At 39.7% G+C, this 22,928-nt stretch overlaps 1 protein-coding gene across 12 annotated transcripts in view; it reads left to right on the plus strand.

Annotated features, from left to right (window-relative positions):
- The window catches only part of adgrl3.1 (adhesion G protein-coupled receptor L3.1), a 161,532-nt gene that overhangs the window by 60,014 nt on the left and 78,590 nt on the right, over positions 1 to 22,928 (plus strand). For all 12 annotated transcript variants that reach the window (XM_016671295.1, XM_007551706.2, XM_016671296.1 and 9 more), the window contains exons 5-7: positions 9,495 to 9,604; positions 19,308 to 19,322; positions 20,676 to 21,464. In XM_016671295.1, the coding sequence (XP_016526781.1) occupies positions 9,495 to 9,604; positions 19,308 to 19,322; positions 20,676 to 21,464 (914 nt within the window). The remainder of the gene's footprint in view (positions 1 to 9,494; positions 9,605 to 19,307; positions 19,323 to 20,675; positions 21,465 to 22,928) is intronic.

Genomic DNA, 22,928 nt, shown 5'->3' on the forward strand with positions numbered 1-22,928 from the left:
TAGACTGAAAATCGAAGTTTAACTTACAATTCTTGTTCGCCTGACTTGAGTGATCGCTGATCATCTCTCCAGCAGCCCTTTTTAATCGCTCACATCTTCCAAATGGCAGTTCATTTTGGATCCTGTCATGCATGAAACTCGACAGGCCAGGGAGGTGTTGCTGGTTGGTTTTACACACCCTACAAACCATCCAGCAAGCAATACATGTGATATAGTCACTGTGTGTGCGTACATGCATTTCAGGGCATGAAAAGCTTTTTTTTTTTTTTAAATAAAGAAAAGAAATCTAACAAAAAGAAAACATGTGACAGATGTGAGAAGGTGGCCTCCTCCAGCCAAATATTAATAATATAACACATTTCAAAGTTTTCCCTGTTGGGAAAACAACATTATTTTACCTGTGGTTTGTCTGACAGGCTGACAGAGACACATTCAGTGAGCTCCACACGCTGTGTTGGTGTTGCTCTCACTTGTGTGTGTGTGTGTGTGTGTGTGTGTGTGTGTGTGCGCCGTGTTGGAGGGGGTAGGAAGACAAAAAGTGAGACAGATCTGTCATTTCTTCATCAGTAGAGTGTGGTTGGTCTGGTACAGGTGTGATGCATCTGCTTCCATACATCCCCCAAGGTAGACATATACACAGACGTGTACAAACACACCGGCCCCCTTGGTTTGCTCCCTATCTCTCCCTTCTGTCAATCACAAACCCTGCATCAATCTTCAATTACTTACGACATTCCTTGTCTATCTCTCTCTCCCCGCTGCTCCTCTCCTTCCACTTCCTGTTCTCAATGCGCTTCCATCACTTCAGTTGTCCGTCTCCGAAGAGCCCTTCTGAATATGTGTCTATAACCACATCAGGATCCAATAAGACAGAATTGAGGTCAGTAGTGGAGGAATCTCATGTGTGTAGTGTATAGAGGATGGAGAGGGGGAGACAGTGGCTTTTTCTCCTGTAGCAAGATATTGTAACTCTTTCTGCTGTCAAATGACTTTCCTCAGCTCCCGCTGGGCATAAGGAGCCCTGAGTCGTCACCTCTTCCCTTTTGTTCTCCTCTCATTTATGGCATCCTTGATTTGGGATTTATCAATTTATTGAATAAATTTGTCTCTACATAAGAGACTTTATTAAATTTCGCTTAGAATAAAATGTTATGTATCATTATAGTGCTACACAAATTGTCATTTTATGGATGCATTTTGGATGTGAATGTAATGTTTTTATTAGCTATTTTATTTAATAGTTTCTGCTTTACTTTTCTCACAGTAATTTGCGTCCCGGCACATTACTCTGGAAGTAACAAATAAATTATTTGGAATATATGCTGTATATAGCATAATCTCTAATGCGTTCTTAATTAAAGAGTAGACACTCTTGGTTGCAAGGCAAACATGTTAATATGCTTTCCCATCATGCTCTGACAGCGACTGCTTTAAACTCCTCTTTGAATCTTTTCAGATCATTTCCCCCTATGTCGAGCCTTCTAAAATGTGCTCTTGCATAATTCCCCACATACCATGCCTTGTAAAAATATGCATGCCTTTTTTCTTTTTTCAGGTTTTTTTCCTCATATTTGGTCATATTTGATAGACTAATACAGGTTAGTAGGTTATTTTGAAAAGTGTTGTCAAAACAATTTAGAGGTCATGGATTTTTTTTCCACACTTTTCCTTGTGGCACGCTCCACTCCATTGTATTTCATTGTGCCTTAACGTGATGGAGCAGCTCCAAGTAGTCCATAAATGTGAAGTGGAAGAACAGTGTAGAACCATCTCCCACAACAAGTGCTTCTCTAGGTCTCTTGGGATGCGTCTCTTGCAGCTTCTTTTCAAATAGCTCGAGATCAGTCTGAATTGAAACCAACTGTAGTCAGCAGATTTCAAGCACCATCGAAGATGTTCAGTTGGATGTAGGCCTGGACTTTGATGAGGTAGTTAAAAAAGAAAAATTGTGTCTAAACCATTTCCATTTGAGTACTGCTACTTTGCTAGGGTGTAATTTTAGAATCACCATAGTGCTGGACAGATAACATCATGTAGTCTCACTACAATCTTGAATTATAACACTGAATTTTCGTCCTGCGTAATCATGCAAACGATTTTTTTTTCTTTGAATTTGCCAACAAATATACCATTGTTAAAATTTCGCCTGCAAAAAAAATTGCCTTCAAATGTGGTGACCTTTTGTGTGACTCAAGCCAAAGCAATCAGTCAAGTCAAGCATCTGTTAGCCAATTAAATTTGATCAGGTTTCAAACAGTTAGCTGGTTCGCACAGCTAGACATTAAGAGACACACCTCTGGCCCAGACCAATGAAGCGAAATTTGAAAGGCTAAAAGCTACTGGACTCCATCTAGTGCCGATGGCTGTAGCCTGGGTCACCAGAAGGTCACAACCTGGTTCCTGAATGTATGCAAGTAAAAATGTTTATTTTGTAGCTTAGAATTTTTGCAGATGAAATTTTTAATGCTAATATAAAGCAAACATAAGTTATATAAGCAATTTCACTGGATAAACATTTTGTGTGTAAAACCAGTCTGATTCTAATGAGACTATATTTCTTCCATAAGTTTATGAGCAAATCTGTTTTCTGGATGTCTCTTTGCAGCGTGGGAGAAAAAAAAAAAAGCAAGAAAAAGTCGGTGACATTCACACAAGGAATCTATATTGCATGTTCAGAACATTGCACAACTCTCTAAGGGAGGCCCACCCAGAGATTTCTCTGTGTTCTCCACCATCCGTGTTCCTGATGGCGTGAAAAGAGGAGCCAAAAGATTGTTCAGCAATACAGTAATGGAACATATTACACAATCAAATATAGTTTATGGTTATGAATATATATTTTTTTTACATTTTCCACCCTGTAGCTTGCCCATTGACTACTAAAGATAAGCAACAAACTATCTGCAACAAGCACTAGCAGGCACAAAAAATGGCCGGATGGATTATGATGTGATTTTAATTTTTATTTAATTAAGTGAGAATCTCTTTATGCTGTTATACACTGCAGTTTGGCATCACGTTTGTCTTGGATTTGCGCCCAGGATAAAACATTTTTCCATGTCTGAGATTATTCTAAATAGTGACTTGCAATAGTACTTATGCCCAAAATAAAAATCTGAAATATGTGATATGGAAAACGATTCAACTTCGTTGAATAAATACTTTGGAGAATCACTTTTCAATGTAACAGATTTTCTTCCACAGTTGCCTCTGTATTTAGCTCCATCCATCAACCCATAAACTCTGTGCAGTTGCTTTGTCCCTGCTGAAAACAAACATCTCCACTCCATGATGCTACCACCTCCATGTTTCACAATGCGGATGATGCTGTGTTCAGGGTGATGACATTTACAGAACAGCTGTACTTATACTCAGAGTGTATTACACACTTGTGGACTCATTTTATTAATTAATTTACATCAAAAGGCAATTAGTTGCTCTTATATTGTCTTATTTAAGTGGCCTAATAAAAGGACCACTTTAGTTTTTACTTTTAAAATTGTTCAACAACCATAAAAGGTTTTTCTTCTTGTTTTGGAACGGGCTATTTGCTGTTTTGTCTAAGAAAAAAAACAATGCAGCAAGTAGTATGTATGCATTTAAGTATGTCAAATAAATACATTTTTGGTTTCATTGTTTAAAAGTTAAATGTCAAGTTTATGTCTTCCAAGATTAGATCCAGTTGTCCGAATATTTTTATGTGTATGCATGTAGAATAAAATTACTTGTTCAGTTTTCAGACTTACAGATGACATAGCGCACTCATCACAAACTAATGACTAATTAATCACTGCATTATGTATTTAAAGGTAGTTTTACTGACTTCTACTGAAGTCATGTTCGCACAGTTCCATCTTAGTGTTCACAGACTTTTTCCAAAAACAACAAAGGAGAAACATTTAATAGCAGCGTACACAGTGTTCACAATAATAAACAATAAAAGCCTTTGGGTTGTTTGTGTGGAAATTTAACAAAATAACTTAAGAGAGGTCTATTCCAGAAGGCTTTGGATGCGTTGTGTGTGCTCACACTCTTGGGGACGACGACTCTGGGAGGGAATCCGTATTGGTCTGACGTGAATACAGCTTTCATTTTGGTCCTCACACTTAACTTTCAGAAACTTCTCGCAAGTCATCAGGATTAGTTTTACATCTTACTTGTCCTGTAATTACACATGATTGTCCTTTTTTTCTTTTAACGCTTTCACGTGCGCAGGCTGCCACACAAACACAATGCCCTCTCTGTGTTGTATATCTGCTCGCAGGTTGACATTTGCTCAGACACAGATGTTGCCACACGCACGGGCTCAGTCCGCCGCTGACAGCCTCGTCAAATCAGTGACATGGTCCTTTATATTCGCACAGATGATTGAAAGGGAGAGGAAGGCATGAAGAGAAAGGAGTTGTGCCGAAACATCAGAGACAATAACGGCAGCAGCAGCAGCACCAACTGCAGAAACACAGCCTCCTTATTCCCCGCTCGCCACAGCTCAACTTTGCTAGTGAATGGTTTGTTTGTGTGAAAGAAAAAACAGCAGGCAAGTCCGTATCCAGGGCACAGCCTTCTTTGATGTGGTCATGCTAATTAACATAAAAGAGGAAAAGACAAAGAACTGTGTTGAGAATAGGTTGTAAAGGTGTATGGGGTTGTGCATGGATGATCTGTGCATCTATTTGATGTGTGGAATATGAAAATTGTGAGTTTTTGCTGATGTTTTGGTGTTCTGCTTGACTGAAGGACAGGCAGATTTTTTTTTTTGTAAGAAAAAAAAAAACAGAAGGCGATGGAGGTACTGGGGACATAAGGGAGTCATTTTTGGATGTGAATCAGGGTACTGGCTCCGTTAGCGCGGTGACGTCAGTTTGGGCTTTACTGAGGATGGAGGGATTGTGAGAGAAACAGAGGGAGGCTGAAGATGACGCCCTGAGGGAGTCAGGGATCAGAAAGGTATTAAGGCAACGGAGAGAGAAAGAAGAAGAAGGCAGAGAACGGAGGCAGCAATAAGAGGCCTACCACATATATCGGTGTGTGTGTGATTTCGGAAACTGCAGCTAAGTGGGTTTAGGACAGATAAACAGAGAAAAGAATGATAGTCGGAACAACAGACAAAGAAGGAGGAACTGAGAGGAATAATTCCTAGACGGGAAGGATGAAGACAAAGGCAGAAAAAAATTGGTTTATTATCTTGGCTTAGAAAGTGTGTGGAGAAGAAGGAATGAAAGGTGCTGCAGACAGAAATAGGCGGAGTGAGAGAGGAGTGATTGGGAAAAGATACAGCACACAAGGGATTTTGTCAAATCTTTGCTCCCTGCCCTTTATTTAGTCAATAACCTTCAGTGCTTTGTGAGTCTGCCATGAAACCTTTTTTGCAGTGTCATAAAGCAGAAATATGTGCACAAAAATGCACAGCTTCCGTTAGTGCATGGCCTATTTTTTAATTTTTTAGTGAAAATGTTCATGTCCGCATAAATCCAGTCATTTACTTTTCTTGTAGCAAACTGAAATGAACAGTTGACAAGATTTTAAACATGAGAACACAAGAAAAAAAAAATGGCAATAGCTAAAAGGGATGTAATCTTAGATTCGGTTTTCAGGCACACTTTTGCTTTGTCTCGTTCTGGTGTAGACCAGACGCAAATCAAAGTATTAAATTCTCCTTTCTGTCCCCCCGCCCCCCAAAAAAACCTAATGTTTTGTGAATGTCACAGTTTGCTACAGCTCCCCCGCCCCTCTCTATAAATGTTACAGTTGGTGGTGTGGACACTCTCTATACCAAACAGAACAAAGATATGAAGAGGTTTTTTATGAACAGAGGCCACATTGGTTTATCCAAAAAAACCAAGGTGGAATTTCCACAATGAATAAAACGGTCTTCATGAAGGTTGTACTAGCCAATTCTGTTGGATCCTTGCTTTTCAGACGGAATATTCCCTCCTCCTTCTATAATAACAAGACATTACTTTTACAAAGCAGCTGACTTCCTCTGTGCTGTCAGTGTTCACATCCCCTCTCCTTAAAGACTTAGTACGGAAATAATTAATATCAATCCCGTTCCTGTAGGAGGAAACGCACTCCTACTCCTACTACTACTTGTCAGCAGGTGAAATGACATCAAAAGCAGCAGATGGATTGTTTTTTTTTTTTGTTTTTTTTAGTTCATGATGGGAAAGATGCGAGATCATTAAACGGCATTTTGTGCTCTGATTCACCACCGTGTCCCAGGTATTTGTGTTCATCTGTGGGAGTTGTGAGCAAACTTGTGGCAGCATGTCACTTTTATACCATTCCCACTCCTCACTCCACAAGTTGCACTGGTGACAGGTGACCGATGATGAAGCCACCGGGGCAAGAAATTAAAAAGCACAGAGGCGAGAAAAAAAAGAAGAGAGAGAGAGAGAGAGAGGAGGGACATGTATTGTTATTAGAATATGACAGACGTGGCAACACATGCAGTCTGAACCTTTTAAACTCTAGTAACCCTTCAATTGACCACTGACAAACTGGTCAGCAGGAAGCACCACGAACGTGACGGCAAGTAGTCCGCAGCCAATGTTCGTTTTCTCACACATGCATGTTGCACTGGAAATCAAATTATCTCTCATGCATATTTCATTATTCTAATTGTTGAATGATACTATGAAAAAAGGAGACCTGAGGGATCCAACATGCTCATTAAAAAAAAAATCTCAATGGGAGAGTCTGACTGCTTCTAATGTAAATGTCGTCTGTTTGACAGGTGTGCACAGAGGGAAAGCAAGATCAGTTTAACTAATTGAAAGGGAATATTCAGAGGAAAAAAAAATATAGTTAATAACCCATCTTAAAATATTCCCTTTCTTCTCATATCTCCCCCCTTTGTCCTCTCTACATAACGTATTCTTCATGCGTGTTATTTCAATAATTCATTTAAATCAAGGAGTACCATTGAGATAAAGTGGCACTTCAGTGTGAAGAGCATTTTAATGTTATAACGTATATCTGTCATGATAAATTATGGGCACCAGCAGGCCCCCCTATAAATCACCTTTGCTTGCGTGGCTTGTTTAATTACACCTACTCATAAATCTGATGTGTGCATTTTTATCACTGCCCACCTTATTGTACATGCTTATAAACATGCACACAGAGAAAGTGTGCTGTCTTACATTACCTGCTTTATTAGGAGTGAGAAATACTTACATTTTGTGTGTCAAAGGAGAGACCCCCCCCCTTACCCCTCTTGGTGATTAGAATTAATTATCCAGAGTCTGGGTCAAAACACTTTTAAAGGCAGGTTATTGTTCTTGCTGCTGAACACACACATGCACACACACACACACACGCTTAGACACACTCTTGTCGTGTCCTTGTGAACAGCTCTTCAGCAACCATTGTGGGCCATCTTGCGTACAAGTGAACTCAATAATTTCATTACTATAGTGTCTGCTTCACAAGTACCAGTAAGCGTGTGTGTGGTCTGCTACATTTAAAACATAAAGAGGCCTTAAACAGAAACGACACCTGAATGTCGGGGGTGGGCGATGAATGCAGAGAAGTGCATCATGAAATTGTATGCGTCTGAGCAGATGTGGCTTTTACTAACAGAGGAAGAATGAAACTAAATGTTACCCGTATACACTCAGCTTTACAAGGTACAAACTGGAAGACGTATATCACAATAAAAGGAGAGTAAAATAAATGTAAAAAAGTAAATATAGAAATAAAAACAAAAGGCAAATATCCCAAACCACTAAATGCAGTCAAACACAAACATTTTGGTCCGCATGCAGTGAGGTTATGTGTGAGGACAGCTAACCCTGCCCATCACTCTGAACACACCATCCCAGCAACGACACATGCTCATGGCAACATCAGGCTTTGGCAATGCCCTTCCTCATGGGCCCACTAGATGAATACTTCAAAATAAAGTAAATTATGAACAGAACATAATTATCTGTGCCTTACGTTCCTTTTTAAGAAAATTATTCTAATGTCTTTTACCAGTCCTTGTCTTTAGTTTGTATGAAATGTGGAATGTGGTCGTACGTTGTATTTTGCATTAGTCGAGTTGTCTAATATTGTTTTTCTATTATTTATTTAGTTCAGGCTTTTCTTCTGTGTTTGATGGTTTTGTGTACGTTTGTATTTTGTTTAACTCCCACAAAACAAAACAAAACAAAAAAAAAACAAAAAAAAAAAAACTAGTTATTGGTTAAATTGTTTGATTAAATGATTCGCTGACTGATTGAAAACTGAAACAAAGGACCGTCTTACTAGAGTGATAAGAAGAGTATGGAAAAGTTATGTTTAGATTGAGCTCCATTGATTACCAGTTATTTTTTTTTACAATTTATTATCATGGTTTTAACTTCCAAAGCTTTGAATGACTTCCTGAGCATATTTGTGACATTATAAAAATATATACATAAAACCTCAAATTATCCAAACAGAAACTGATGGTATATAATTTTTCATGTTGCCTTTGCTATCCTTGTCAGTCATATATTTCATGTCTCTGATGTATTTGCATGATTTCACTGTGAACATTGTATTTTTTTTAATTATTATTATTTTGTGAAAGGTGCTATATATGAACTCTCCTTACTTTTAGAATTTTACTTGATTGGTGACAGGTGTGGAAAACAACAGCTGTTCCAGCGTACATTTGAGAGACGTTTCTTTAGATTTTGCATATTTATAAAATCTGTTCAAAAAGACACAAACATGGCATTTATTTGAGAACAGAGAATTAGACGGAAGTGTGCATGTTTCAGCTACACAGACATGGAATATTCAATTTGGTTTGGCAAAGGTGTTAGTAGTAGTTTGTGTTTCAGTGAAAGCTATCACTTCTTCTGTCACTGACACTTTCTGCACACTGTTGTTCCACAAATCCAACTTTTTCTTGGTAAAACTGGGATAGTAACTGCGTACTGACACACTAAAAAACACATGCAACACTGTGTCTTTCCATTCCTTCTTTGCACTATTCAGAGACACAGGAGTTGCTATGGCTATAGGAGCATTTGATTACACTGAAACTTCACCTTCTACCTTGCTCATTAAAACTGACCTTGGTGATTTTCTTTAATAACTATACCAGATGGTTGGGCTACTAAGAGTAGCTCAAATCAGCCTGTGTGAAATGAACACGGGAGATTAGAGTTGGATGAATCATTTGAGACTGCAACATACTTCAATATATCAAGTTTCTTTGTGTTGGAGTTATTTGGCTTAAGTTTAATTATCCAACCTATAATTTACATATCGTTCAATTTCTTCATTTCCATAAATTGCTGTTGTTTTTTAAAAAAAAAAAACACTTTTCTTATAACGGCCACTAAATGTATCTCATTGTTCTTGTGAAAAATATTATTAAGCAGCTGTGGGCCTAACAATACATCGCTGTGGTCCTACTGTGTTACATCATCTATCGTGCAGCTCCGTGTTCAGAATTCTAAAACATAAACTGGTTAGCTGTATTTTTTAACTTTCCACTCATGTTTGTCTTACAGATGCAACAACCGTACACAGTGTGCCGTGGTGGCAGGGCCTGATGTTTTCCCTGATCCGTGTCCGGGGACATACAAATACCTGGAGGTTCAATATGAATGTGTTCCCTACAGTAAGTAGCAAAATCTCATATATTGTTTATTTCCTGTCCTAAAATGAGTCACGTATGCTGGACTACCATGCATTTCATTGATAGCACCTCGTTCTGTATGTTTTATACACTTAAATATTCTTTAAGGACCATTTTCACAAGTTATGAAATAATGGTAATTATCTGTTTTTATTAGTGGTGAAAATAATCACAATTCTGACTGCCGCTTACATTTCTTTTGCTTTTTATATTTTTTATCCTAAATTTTCATTTTGAGTTTTTTGTTCATTCTTGTAATTTAACTTTGTAGATGCAATATGTTGCATTGATCTAATTCATACAAACATATATTTTTATTCTGAGGTTAAATGTCTCCATCCTGAGTGAGGCCAGATGAAGGAGACTAAACAGAGACGCTGTGAACATGTGGTAAATGACCATGAGGTTTCTTTAATAATTTCACACTTTTTTCCCCTCGCAATTTCCTAAAATATATCCAAAATCTGGGTTACCCCTCCGAGCTTAATGAATGCAAAGGGGATCATCATGGAGACTTAGCGGATTAAAGACATCTTTTTGTCCTTGATGTTTATTTTACACTCTCTCAGTGAGGAGGGTTTGTCCGTAAGCTTTGGCAAAATGCTTTCTCTGCATCCGCTTTACTAGAAAGCTAAATCTTATAATTTTCCAATATGTGCTGCCGTTTTGCGGTTACTGTTCAGAAACAGAAACGGCTACCTATTATTATAGCTTGTTCAGCTGTTTTTTGTTTGTCCATATACCTAAATTAAAAGTGTATATTTTTATGAGATAAAAAGTAAGAAATAGGAATACATGATTTAAAACTTTTCCCTTATATTTGACGTACTTTGATGACAATTAAATTGCCTGTATAGGAGCCTTTCTTTAGCCAGCCACGTAGCAGTAACAAGTGGTAGAAGGACAGCTGTCATAGTCATATGATAGTATGATAGTCATATGATAGTCAGAAGTGTCCAAAATGTCCAGCCTCTCTGGGAGAAATGGAAAACTTGAATGGTTTGAAACCATAACTTCCTAAAAACTTGGCAAACATCTGTTTGGTTTATGCTTTCTGTATTATACCAGCTACTGTAGCAGCAAACAGAAATTTATAATGTGAAAAGTTATATTGGTCCATAACAAGTATATAGGTCTTAACACTTTGTTAGATTTTGGAATAAATACTAAGATGACGGCCAACCAAAAAAGTGGGTTGCACAGGGGGAATAGGTGCTCTTCATTTTGTCTCTGCTTTGTTGTGCTTTTAAAAACGATGATCTTTTCATCCCCAACTTTTTCTGGCACAATCATTTCATACCAGGGCAGCCAGATCAGATGTGTTTTGTCATTTCAAAAATACACCTCCTATACCATCTATTGTGTGATGCACACAGTGTCCCCTGTTAGGCGGCTAATCTTCCAAGCCCCAGGTGCTGAACAGTCTTTGTCGAAACTGCTCTATTCAGAACGATCAATGATCTAACCACTACTCAGAACTAGTAATTTGATGTGCCCTGGCGCTCTTCACAAGATGCGTCCAGTGAGTTTTGAAGGCACCCACTGATAATTGTCAATTTACATGTTGCACTTTGGCTGTACTGTTATTGCCAAGTTATGGCAAAGCTAATTAACCAGGCTGACTCATTGGAAGGACATTTTTGAGCTGATTAGAAAAAGATCCTGCTTCAGATATTTCCACCAGTAAACTTGGCTTGATGCACCATGAGTAAAACTTTTCTTTCACACCATTCTCATCGCTTAAAGCATTTTTAATACGATGGGAAATACAAGGCCAGGTTTTTTTTTTTTTTTTTTTTTTTCATCTGTATGAAAGATTGGATAAGTTAGGGCTACCCCGCACCCACCTATTGCTGCACATTGATTGTCAGCTGGCTTAAAGAAAGCTATTTCACCATATTTTCAAAGTAAGCTCTTCAAATCTTCTATAGCTGTTTTCTTTCCAGGGGAGATTCCTACTTAAGAGTTGAAATAAAACTAATAAATAAATGTTGGGCATAAGATTACGCCAACTGCATTAGTCAACATAATGTACACTGATGTTTCTATCTGAGTCAGAAGCTGGTGGATCATGTTAAATATTTTTATTTTACATTTTCTACCTGAGTTTTTGTAAACCTGCTGTATTTTTATTTGAGGTTTACATACATTGAGACATTTGCATCATCCCAAGCTTAAGCAACACTGACTGTTGAAAAGAAATTGTAACTTTTTCCAAAATTGCGAACACTTTTAAAGTCCTTGTCTCACAGCCATCTTACAGTCTTGGCACTACAGTCCACACAGACAGCCAAGGTGATCTCCCACACTGAAGCATTCAATTATGTCGAGCTAAACGGCTCTTGCCTGGCATCTAGAATGACCGGCAGATTAAATAATAGGACTATCAGAGCCCTCTCTGGAGCAGATGGAAACACAACCTGATACCTGCCTAATGCCCCGCCAAGCATGTGCGCACACACATCTGTTTCACGCCCATGCGCACACCGGCGTTCTGTGGGCTTTTAGCCTTCTTTCAGTCATTCTGGACTTATCTTGGGCGTTCCCACTTTTGAAAAAAATAAATAAATAAAATAACCGCCTGGCAAACATACTTAGTTAATGGGTTTCTCGCAGTAAAGACCGGCAGAGTAAGATCAATCGGAGATGAGTTACGCTCTGATCTGATGAACAGTCGGTCAGTGTGGGTACAATTTCTCTCTGCAAAAATAGGCAGCATATGATACAAAGTCATTAGAGAGCTCGGCTGACAGATAGCGGGGTCGTAGTGAGAGAGATGAAGAAACGGCCTGCGAAAGGACTGTGAAGGAGAGAGTTGTTGTCGACAGCGCATTAGCATCTTCAGCTCTCTGTCTAAAGTGCTCAGTCTGGATCAGGTAGCACCGTGATACATTGCATTGCTCCTGGGGGTGTGTTTAGCCTGGAGAAATGTTTACAACATCACAAAGAAAGAATCATGTTGTTTAAAGATTAAGTAAGTCTTTGGGTGCCGGGAGTCCACATTTCAGATGTTTCTGTCGGAGAACACCTCAACCTTTACATGGCAGAGAGCCGTGGTATTGCATTCCTCAAATATTTATGAAATCAATTTTCTTTGAAAGGTGTAATAATGTGGAAATCTTGGAACAAGCTGACATTCAGGCTGGAGCTTCAGCTGTCAACCATCACGCAGCATGCATAAAGCAGGAAATCAATTCTGTCAGCGGCGGTTGCTGCCAGATATATGTTTTGTAAGACATTAAGTGGGGAAAAAATCTCCAAATTGGTGCCATGCATCAAACTGATTCAATAGAGATGGCTTATTTTGTGAAATGCATGACAGTGCGCTCAGGCTGTTGACTTTTTAAAAAAGAGCACAAGGTCCAACTTTAATAAATCATTATTATGTTGGAAGGCAAGTTCAGCTATAGCTCAATCAAATGAGTGCAACATCAGGGGATATCCATAACTCTTAGTGCGTCTCCCCGGACGGTAGGCACACTGGTGGCGCTGTGTAAACATCTGACTCACCTAGCAATCATCTCTGAGGGCGACCGTTGCTAATCACAAACTAAGTGTGCAGAAAGAAAATGAGCCAAACTCCAGAGAGACACAACTTCCCACTGCAGATGCACTTTTCCCTCACAACTGCCAGTCAGGCGGAGTTGTTTCCAACTGCACAGATAGAGTAAACAATCCTCAAAGTGGGTTGTAAAACAGGCAATTCAATTATGTTCGGTTCAGTTTTCAGTGAAATGATGCACCTTCATCCCCCTCCTCTTTATTCCATCAACATTTTTTGGCTGGTGCTACCTTCACCGCTCCTCATCTCTGCAGGTTTTTGGCTGTTTTCCAAATCTACAATCGAGTGCCGTCTCTTTTTTCCCCCTCTCCGGCTCACCGTGGTACGAGTGTGTGGTGGTCGTGTGCCAAACTAGCCAGCTAGCTTCTGCAGTAATTAGCCACCTGTGTATACTCGCTCATAGCACTGCAGGCGTTCTATAAATATCCATACATCCATTAGCACAGTGCTGCACAAAGTGCTTCACCAAGGCAACTGTTATACATGGATGGGTCTGATCTTAGAAAACAACAAAATGATGATTGGTGTAGCCTTAGTCATATTGATCCTTTAACACTGAATATATTAGGTTATATAACTAAGAAAATAAATTATTTGCCTTTTATCTCAAGCAGATTCTAAATTAAGTGGAAATTATTTTACATATTATATAATATATATGTAGGTATTATTAAGGCAAATCTGATAAATTAGGCATTAACTCTGACTGCCAGATGAGGCATATGGCAAGGGCTTTGATCCTTTGAATTTGTTGAATATGCATCAACAGGTTGGATGCAGTAAAATCAAAAGAAGTTTGAGGGGAATTTGCAAAAAACAAAAAACAAAAAACAAAACAAACAAAAAAAAAATCTGTGAGGAGATGAAGCAACAAGGGAGACTTTTGTGGAAAACTGGTAAAAATTCCTTTAAGACTTACTTTCTCAGTTACAGAGTAACATTTATTGGACAATTCTTCTATCTGACTTTATGTTTTGCTGTAAATGTTGCATTACAAAATGTTGCTGCTGCTCCCATATTCATATTTCACATTTCGAAAGACAAATGGACAACTCACGTGAATTCACCCTTTGAAAGGGTCACCTGGCTTCCATGTCTTATTACCCAGCTGTACTTCTAGTGGAAACTGTTCTTGGTAGTGGAACAAAAAGGTTACACCGCTTGATGGTATCTTTAAAATAGGAGAGGACACATGGGCCATTTCTATCCATTTCCTCATCTTCATTCAGCATACCGTTGTTCTCTCCACTGCTGTTATAAAGCAATTAGGAATTATTAATCAGGAAAGCCAGTGATACGTTATGCAATACCCATGCAGTCTATTTAAAACAATAGAACTTGGCTCACTAGGAAAGCTAATTAAAAGATAAAATCAACCTTCTTGTCTGGCCAATTAAGGACTTCTGTCGGGTTGGACCTTTGGAATAACTTCATCATGATGACACTAGGTGAGCTGTGTGTGTGTGTGTGTGTGTATGTGTTGTCCTGGAAACAGTCACTCACCGTTAGGATTGCTTGTTTAAGTGTGTGCGCATTTTGTTTGGGCAAAAACTGCAGTTGTTTCCTTGCAAGAGAAGAGAAGATGGGAAAGGAACCAAGAAAACAGAGGGAGAGATGGCGGCGCGACAGCTGAGACAGAGATAGAGGGAAATGGGTTAGACGAGGAACAGAGAGAACGAATTAACTGATAAAAGACGGCGCATGAGAGCTGGGTAGGGGGAAGCGGGGAGAGAGGTAAGTGCTGGAAATACATAGGAAGTAATGGAGAGAACGGACGAGGAGAAAAGCACGGAGTGAAATAATGAAACAGGATGGCAGGTGAGGATGCGAGGACAACGGGGTGGGAGAGGGTAGAATAATGGACAAAGCAAAGCAGAAAATGGCCGTGTCCAGATATGACCTTGGGCCCGGGCCTTGGACTGATTGGAGATCAGCGATAATCGCTTTCAGGCTGCTGTCGCCACACATCCTCCACGCCTCACACGAATCCCACGCACATCGTCTCCGCTCTAAGACGAACACCTTTTCAATAAACCATACGTTTTCAATAAAAATGCTAATTATCGTTACACTGCAGCACAGTTAGGGTAGCACTGCTTGTGTCTCTCTGTGTGCACACAGGACAAAGCAGAAAAGAAGTGTGGTAATAGGGATGGCATCCACGACAGAGCCTTTCACCCAGGTCGAAAATATTGTAGTGCAGATTTTAATGAACGAGAGGAGTTTTAATAAATGAGACACAAGACAGGTGACACATCCCTATTATTCTGCTAATGTTTTCTAATATCCATTCATACCTTTGCTCAGAATAAATGAGCATGCTTTATTCTGTAGCTGCGGAGGTACAGTAAATGATTCTGCAAATGATCTGCCAGTGATAGTGGATTGATAAAAACCTACCTCTTCCTCTGCAGGAATCAGTTCTGAATAATGTTAGGGAAGACACTGACAGGCGCTGCTTTCTTGTTGACGTTCTCTTAGAATTAAGGACGTTTTCTTGCAAAGTTGTCACAGCTCTTTTTTTTTTCTCTCTCTCTCTCTCCCCTCATCTTCTTTTTAGCTACGCTCAGTAGCTAAATTAACAGCGGAGGAGAAAAATGTCTCATCTCTTTGCATCATCCTCCGTGCGCAGTCCCCCCTTGACAAAACCTTGAGGTTTCAACAGATGTCTCGCTGACATATATTGTCGAATTTTGCGTACAGAAAAATGAACGGCTGTGATCTTATGAGAAAGCTTGATGTCTTACCCTCGTCCTAAAGATTAAAGCAAGAGACACCTGGAAAAAAAAATAAAAAAAAAATCTTGCAATAAGCTCCACAGCAGAGGCGTCCATTAATCTAGTGAAACACACAGCGGCGGTACAAATTGAATGGCATTTGTTTGACATTTTCTTTGCCATTTGGTATACTTGTTGTCCGCCACACTTTCATTTGAAATCTATTAGTTGCTGGCAACCTTGAACTCTGCATGTTTTTGCTTTGTGTATGGGAGGCTGCCTCAGATCCTTTTGTAATTTGAAGGCCTTGTTCTTTCAATCCTCTGCCCCACAAAGTCTCCCTTTGCGTTGAATCAGTGGATTTAAATTAAAGGAATAATTTCGGATTTTTGAAGAGAGGTTCTGTTAAAAGGGTAAAATTCATAACTCTCTTTGCTTTCTCATTCAATGTGCACACATATTTGTGGGCTGAAGCTAACGCTGAAGAGAAGACCAAAGCAGACTTCTTCCTCATTTCAACTCTTTCAGCTTTGTTATAAGAATTACTAATGATTTTACTAATGCCGTTCTATTATTTTTAAACTCGTAATTTACGCAGTAGCTGGTAATTACATCAATGGAGCGCCAATGATTTTCCTATGTGAAAAACTTCAGAATGGAACGTTGTAAAACGTTTCCACTCATTTCAACTGTCTGATGTAAAAACAAAGCAGTGGCAAAAATAATTATGGAGATTTCAAGTAAACACCATTTTGTGTTTACTTGAAATCTTGGCGACTCTTAGACTAGCTGTTAACTTAGTTTCAGGGACTGACTACTTTGAGCAACCAATGGAGCCACTGAGCAGGTCAAGCTTCAGGACAGAGTGAGACATTCAGCAGATTATGGGAAGGCTGCACATATTGGAACAAAATATGCTATTATGTTCTATCCTTTGGAACTTTCAGCTTTTGTCATAAAATGTGTTGGACTTTAAAATTTTATAAATCTTTGATTTAAAATAAGTTTTTGTAATATTTCCTATGCGAACCACAATTCAGCTTTGAATATGCAAAATTGCTTTGAATTTTGCATATTCAAAGCAAAATTCGGACCTGTGCATTTCTGCTTACGACCAAGAATCTGAACCTCTCTTCAAAAATCCTTAACTGTCCCTTTAAATTCACAGATAACAGTCCTTCTGTCACACACTCACACCCACCCTGCTACACAGACAGGCTATCTGCTTTCCTTCCCAGTTCTCACGAGGGAGGTGCCTGCATGTGGCGAACCATTTTATATCTTAACTCAAAACAACTCACAAACACACACGCACACATGCATGTGCACACTTGTGTTGGGTTTTGACATCAACACGATCTTCTTCCAGAGATTGCTTATTTATCTGGAGTTGTGCTAAGCTGCACCAGTTACCATGCATTTTTCATGAGCCAAGGATTTAATGGTTGCATGTGTGCGCGCGCGCTTGTGTGTGTGTGTGTGTGTGTGTGTGTGTGTGTGTGTGTGTGTGTGTGTGCGTGTGTGTGTGTGTGTGACATGCATTTGTGTTTGTCTTGTTCTTGGTGATGAGTTCAGGCATTGGTGTGTTGAAGAATTTATGCATGGAGAGAAATGTGGTGCATGTGCACTATATATAAACATGTGTCATGCAGAAGTTTTGCGAAATGTTTTTTCCTTTGAGGACTCTCCCCTCCTTCTCTTCTCTCCTCCTTTCCTTTCTCATCTCAGGGGACTACTTCCATCCAGCAGGTCTCTAACAGTCTTGAAAGACACCGGGGCACAGCCTGCAGGATTAGGTTTTCTGCTATGTTCACATTCCACATGGGTTCCCCGGGGACCAAGGTGGAATGAAATTCATATGTTTAAGAGGTTTTCTTGCAAGTATGCACATTTCACTGCAGGGTGCTGTGAAGCTCTGCAGATTGAGCAGTGAAAGAGAATTGGAGTTATAGTATACCAAGATCTCATACTATGAGATCTTCCAATATTCAGAGATCACTGTTGGGTTGACATTTGCATTTGCTCCTACCATTGGCCAAATAACAACACATTTATATTTAAAAAAAAAAGGGGGGGATAAATCAGTTTGAACAGATGAAAGGGCAGCAATATGCTGTCTGGAATCTGTTCGATGCAGCTTTAACAATTATTAAGAATTACAGAGTTCGAAAAGAAAACATCTATTGGAAGTAGTCATTTGTGCATTTTCATTCACACAAATAACTAGAACAACTAAGAAAACTTTATCAATAAGAATTGGAAAAGGATGGAAAAAACAACAACAAAAACAATGTCAATACAGTTAGTTCTGTGATTGTGTCCAGAGGAAACTTCTTACACTTTCATTGTCAATAGCTCTTTACAAATTTTACAGCAAATGTGTTTAAAACAAAAGGTTTGTATATAGAAAAATATTTTTTATTTGTTAAAAAAATTACAAAGATAGAAAGAGAGCATTATACATGCTTTGTGACATTATTGGGCCTCCTTAGAATTATACAAGCTAAAAACTGCAATGTGTAAACTGGTCAGACCTGGGCTGATTTTTCTTTTAAATTTTTAACAGTCTTTGATTTGTGAAAATTATTCTCATTTTGGATATTGATTAATGTTGTCTTGCCTTTTACTTATTAACCCAAAATCAAGCATTGTCTCATCCTATGAGGTGGATGAATAATTACATCTCTAGTGTTGTGGTTAAAGCAAATCAGCTTCCACCTTCACACACACACACACAGATGCTTGCACACCCATACTCACAAAAATGACATGCCGTTCACAAATCACCAGCTGGGCCACTGTGGATCAGAAAGCACTATTATGTAGCACTTTTGGCTAGGCCACTGAAATGCAATTCCACTAATCACATCAATTTTCTAGTTTTCATTGCTCTGCTGTTATTAGCATACATTATAGAGCTCATTATCTCAGGTCATTTTGTTTTGCTCTGTTTTGTTCTGCACAAAGGGGTGAGACCACTAGGGGTACAGCAAAAACATTCCTGTGTTTTCCCCCATGTTGTGCCAAGCCAAGCAGGGGATACCTGCTTCATCCGGGTATCCCCTCTCCATCTTTGTGCGCATCTGTCTGCCATGTGCATCTCTGCTTCCCGTCTCCATATGCGTGTGCAACATATGCGAGATGCAATCTTGTCGGATAGCTTTCCTGTTGCAGTGCTGCCTCCTCAGACGCTTATGTAATGTTATTACCAATCACACATGGAGAGCATCCTGGCACTCTCACAAGGTTAGGATGAAATATGAGGACGATTATGGAGATCCAAGATTGTATTATCGTGATTTCCTTATTATTGCATCATTAATCTATTTTTGTCTCTTGTCTCTTTCTCTACCTTGTTCTCTGCATTTTTTTCCTTCTTCAAATCGTTTGCCTGTGGCTCATGCAGAAGTCGAACAAAAAGGTAAGTCAATCAAACACGTGCAAAATCAGGGTGTGGGTGTCACTTTTTGATCAAACTGAATGCGTTGTACTTTTGGCAAGAGGACATTTCCTTTAAAGATAGCCGTCTGTAGCAAAGCAGCATTTGGTGGAAAATTAGAAACACTGCATCTCATTAGACATATTCTTGAGTCGGATTATTCTATGCTATTGTGGGAAATGTCACTTCTCCATCTTGCCACTGGAGTACATTTTTATAATGAGCCATTGAGAAGAGAATTACATTGACATTTACTATTTCAAAAGCTGAACTGACGCCAATACTTTGAGAAGTCAGTGACTGTTCAATCAGTATTCCCAGGCTTTCGTGTGAAATCTGGAATTGTTCTATCAAGAAGAATAGGAAAACCCCCATCTGCCACATCTGGCATGTCTGTATCTGCCGCGCTGATGTGACAGCATTCCAGTTAAATTACAAAAACCTCTATGATTGGTTGCAACGGCTTCCCAGAATTGACTCCATGTCCCACATCCCTCATAAAACATGACCTCAGTATTCCTCGACGGGAAGGCTGAGGATGGAATGGGAAAACAGTTATTGTAGCAACTGCAAAAACAGCAGACGATCAAAGATGTGCCCGCTTCTGAAACTGCCGCTGACTGACGGAAATAGAAAAGGAGAGAAGCGGAGGGCGCATTGTGAAGCTAATCAGGACTTTAGGAGGGAGCGAGGAAGGGGAACCGAAGGAAAGAGCGGAAGTAGAACAAAGGGTGCTATTTTCTCTTTATCACATAACTGATACCAGAATGTAATACGTTGAAAGTAAGGGATGGTGCTGCTCTGCTTTAACAATGCAAGTATCATTCACTTGCAATCAGTGCTGTTTTTTTTTAACATGGACCATATGGCTCACCACCGAGCACAGCATGGTCCTGAGGGTGACAATTGGAAAAAAAAAAAGCTTTGTCAGTAGTGCAAAATGGTACCAAACAAAACAACTTTTGTAATGTTTATGTTCACGATCGGTCACTGGTGGGGTGGGATTTGATGGGGAACTCCATGGGCCGCAGAAGTAGAGGGTTGTCCAGGGCACCAGTTATTCCAAGAACTTCCAAGTAATAATAGAATAGAATGGAATAGAATAATCCTTTACTAATCTCACAGTAAAGAAATGAACTTATTACAGCAGCACAGTAACAAAATATACCCTTTTAACCCTCAAACAGGGTCGAAGCTGCTGTAACAGGCTGCCACTCTTATAGTGTCAATAATGGTGAAGAAAAACAGAGCACAAACTTTGTCAGGAAATGTTTGACACATATCACTGCGTGGGTGAGGCTTATGTAATGTGTAATTATCCTCATTTTTCCTCAGTATTTCTGTGCCCGGGCATTCTACGAGGAGTGTACCAAAGTGAACATCTCTTTGAGTCTGACCACCAGTCAGGTGCCTGGTGCAAAGATCCGCTTCAGGCCTCTGATAAGATATACTACATGCCCTGGACCCCGTACCGCACAGACACGCTAACTGAGTATTCGTCCAAAGAGGATTTCATTGCAGGCCGCCCCACCACCACATACAAACTGCCACACCGAGTAGATGGGACCGGTTTTGTGGTCTACGACGGTGCGCTGTTCTTTAACAAAGAGCGCACCCGCAACATCGTAAAGTTCGACCTTCGCACGCGGATCAAAAGCGGCGAGGCCATCATCGCCAACGCCAACTACCATGACACCTCTCCGTACCGTTGGGGGGGAAAGTCGGACATCGACCTTGCTGTGGATGAAAACGGGCTGTGGGTGATCTACGCAACAGAACAGAACAACGGACGCATCGTGGTGAGCCAGCTTAACCCTTACACCCTTCGCATCGAGGGCTCCTGGGACACCAGCTATGACAAGCGCTCTGCGTCCAACGCTTTCATGATCTGCGGCGTTCTGTACGTCGTTAAGACCGTGTACGAAGATGACGACAATGAGGGGACAGGAAACAAGATTGACTACATGTACAACACGGACAAAAGCAAAGAAACAACAGTTAATATACCATTCCCTAACTCCTACCAGTATATAGCTGCAGTGGATTACAACCCAAGAGACAACCTGCTGTATGTGTGGAATAACTACCACGTGGTCAAGTATTCACTGGACTTTGGCAACAATGGTAAGTTCAATGGAGGATGTCCCTCAATAACCGCATCTCTTCTTGTTTCTTCTGTCATTTTTGATTCCACATGAGGTATTTTATTGAGAAGTGCTTTTTCAGCTGTGGCATATGGAATGCTTATAGGCACTGATCTTCTTTCAGTACTTAATTCTGTGAAATTACTTGGAAAAAGTAGAAAAAAATATTGCTCCATCTGTGCTGCCATGACTCTCACTTATGACTGTTTTTCACCTCCTCCCTGCAATCTACAGTGCACATGTTCTGAACTCAAAATACATCCCAATGACAAATAAATCAGCTCCAGTGTACCTTCACTGCTGCTCCCTGATATACTATTGGAACAGAGTTATCAGTCGTGTTGCTATTTCTAGAAATAAGAGACATCAAAAATCTACCTAGATCTCCGCCTTTAGAAGATTAGTGCTCAGACAGGGCTATGCTGAGCTTCAAACACCTTTCCACTCGCCAACTTTCTCTTCCCATGACCGTTGAGCATTCGTACAGAATGTAGCCCAGAACGTCTGCATGGAGGATGAACAGAAATGTATGTGTATGATGAAAGATCTCGTAGCCTCTGCTAGACGTTCATTATAGTTTTCTTTAGCCCCATTCATATGAGTTTGCTATGACACACTGTCACTTTTTGCACTTTAAGAACTCTGTAAAGGTCTATCCAATATTATGAAAGCAGAACTTTGATATTTATTTTTTCAGTTCCAAAATAGCAGGGGAAATTGAAACACCACTATCTGCCAATTTAATTTATGACTGATGTTTAGTAAGTCTTCACCTTTTATTTCACAAGATGACACAACTTGAATCACAATTTGAAACTCTGGAGCTTTTTGGTAAAATAAATAATTCAGACTCAACATTTTATTAGCCGCACTGCGTTTTACAAAGCCACGCCCTCCTAGCCCCAGACTTTAATAAAGTTAGATTTGACTATTCCTCTTTGCACAATCTCCCCAGATAATTCACAAGTTTAGTGCGACAAGCCGGCTAGTGATTGTTTCAAATCTGGTATTTCAAATTAAGTATGTGGCCATGTACTTAACATAGTTTCTGTTAATTTTTAAGATAAACAAGCCCACAGCAGTTGAGATCTATGACGGTTGATATCAGGTGCACATTTAAACATTCGGAGCCTCAGATATTTTTTTTTAATCCTGCCACCATCTTAATTACCATCACTCTGTGTGACATAAATGACAAATTGGTCTTAATCCAGATTTGTTTGCCAGATTTACAGTTGTGTTGAATTTAACACAAAGTTAGTTACCGTGTTTCCCCGATAGTAAGACACCCCCGATTGTAAGACATATCGGGGGTTTCAGGGGGGTCGGCTAATATAAGCCGTACCCCGAAAGTAAGACATAGTGGGGCTTTTGGGGATAAAAAGAAAGTAAGACACTGTCTTACTTTCGGGGTACGGCTTATATTAGCCGACCCCCCTGAAAC

The sequence above is a fragment of the Poecilia formosa genome, unplaced genomic scaffold (assembly GCF_000485575.1).
Source record: "Poecilia formosa unplaced genomic scaffold, Poecilia_formosa-5.1.2 Scaffold43, whole genome shotgun sequence".
NCBI lineage: Eukaryota > Metazoa > Chordata > Actinopteri > Cyprinodontiformes > Poeciliidae > Poecilia > Poecilia formosa.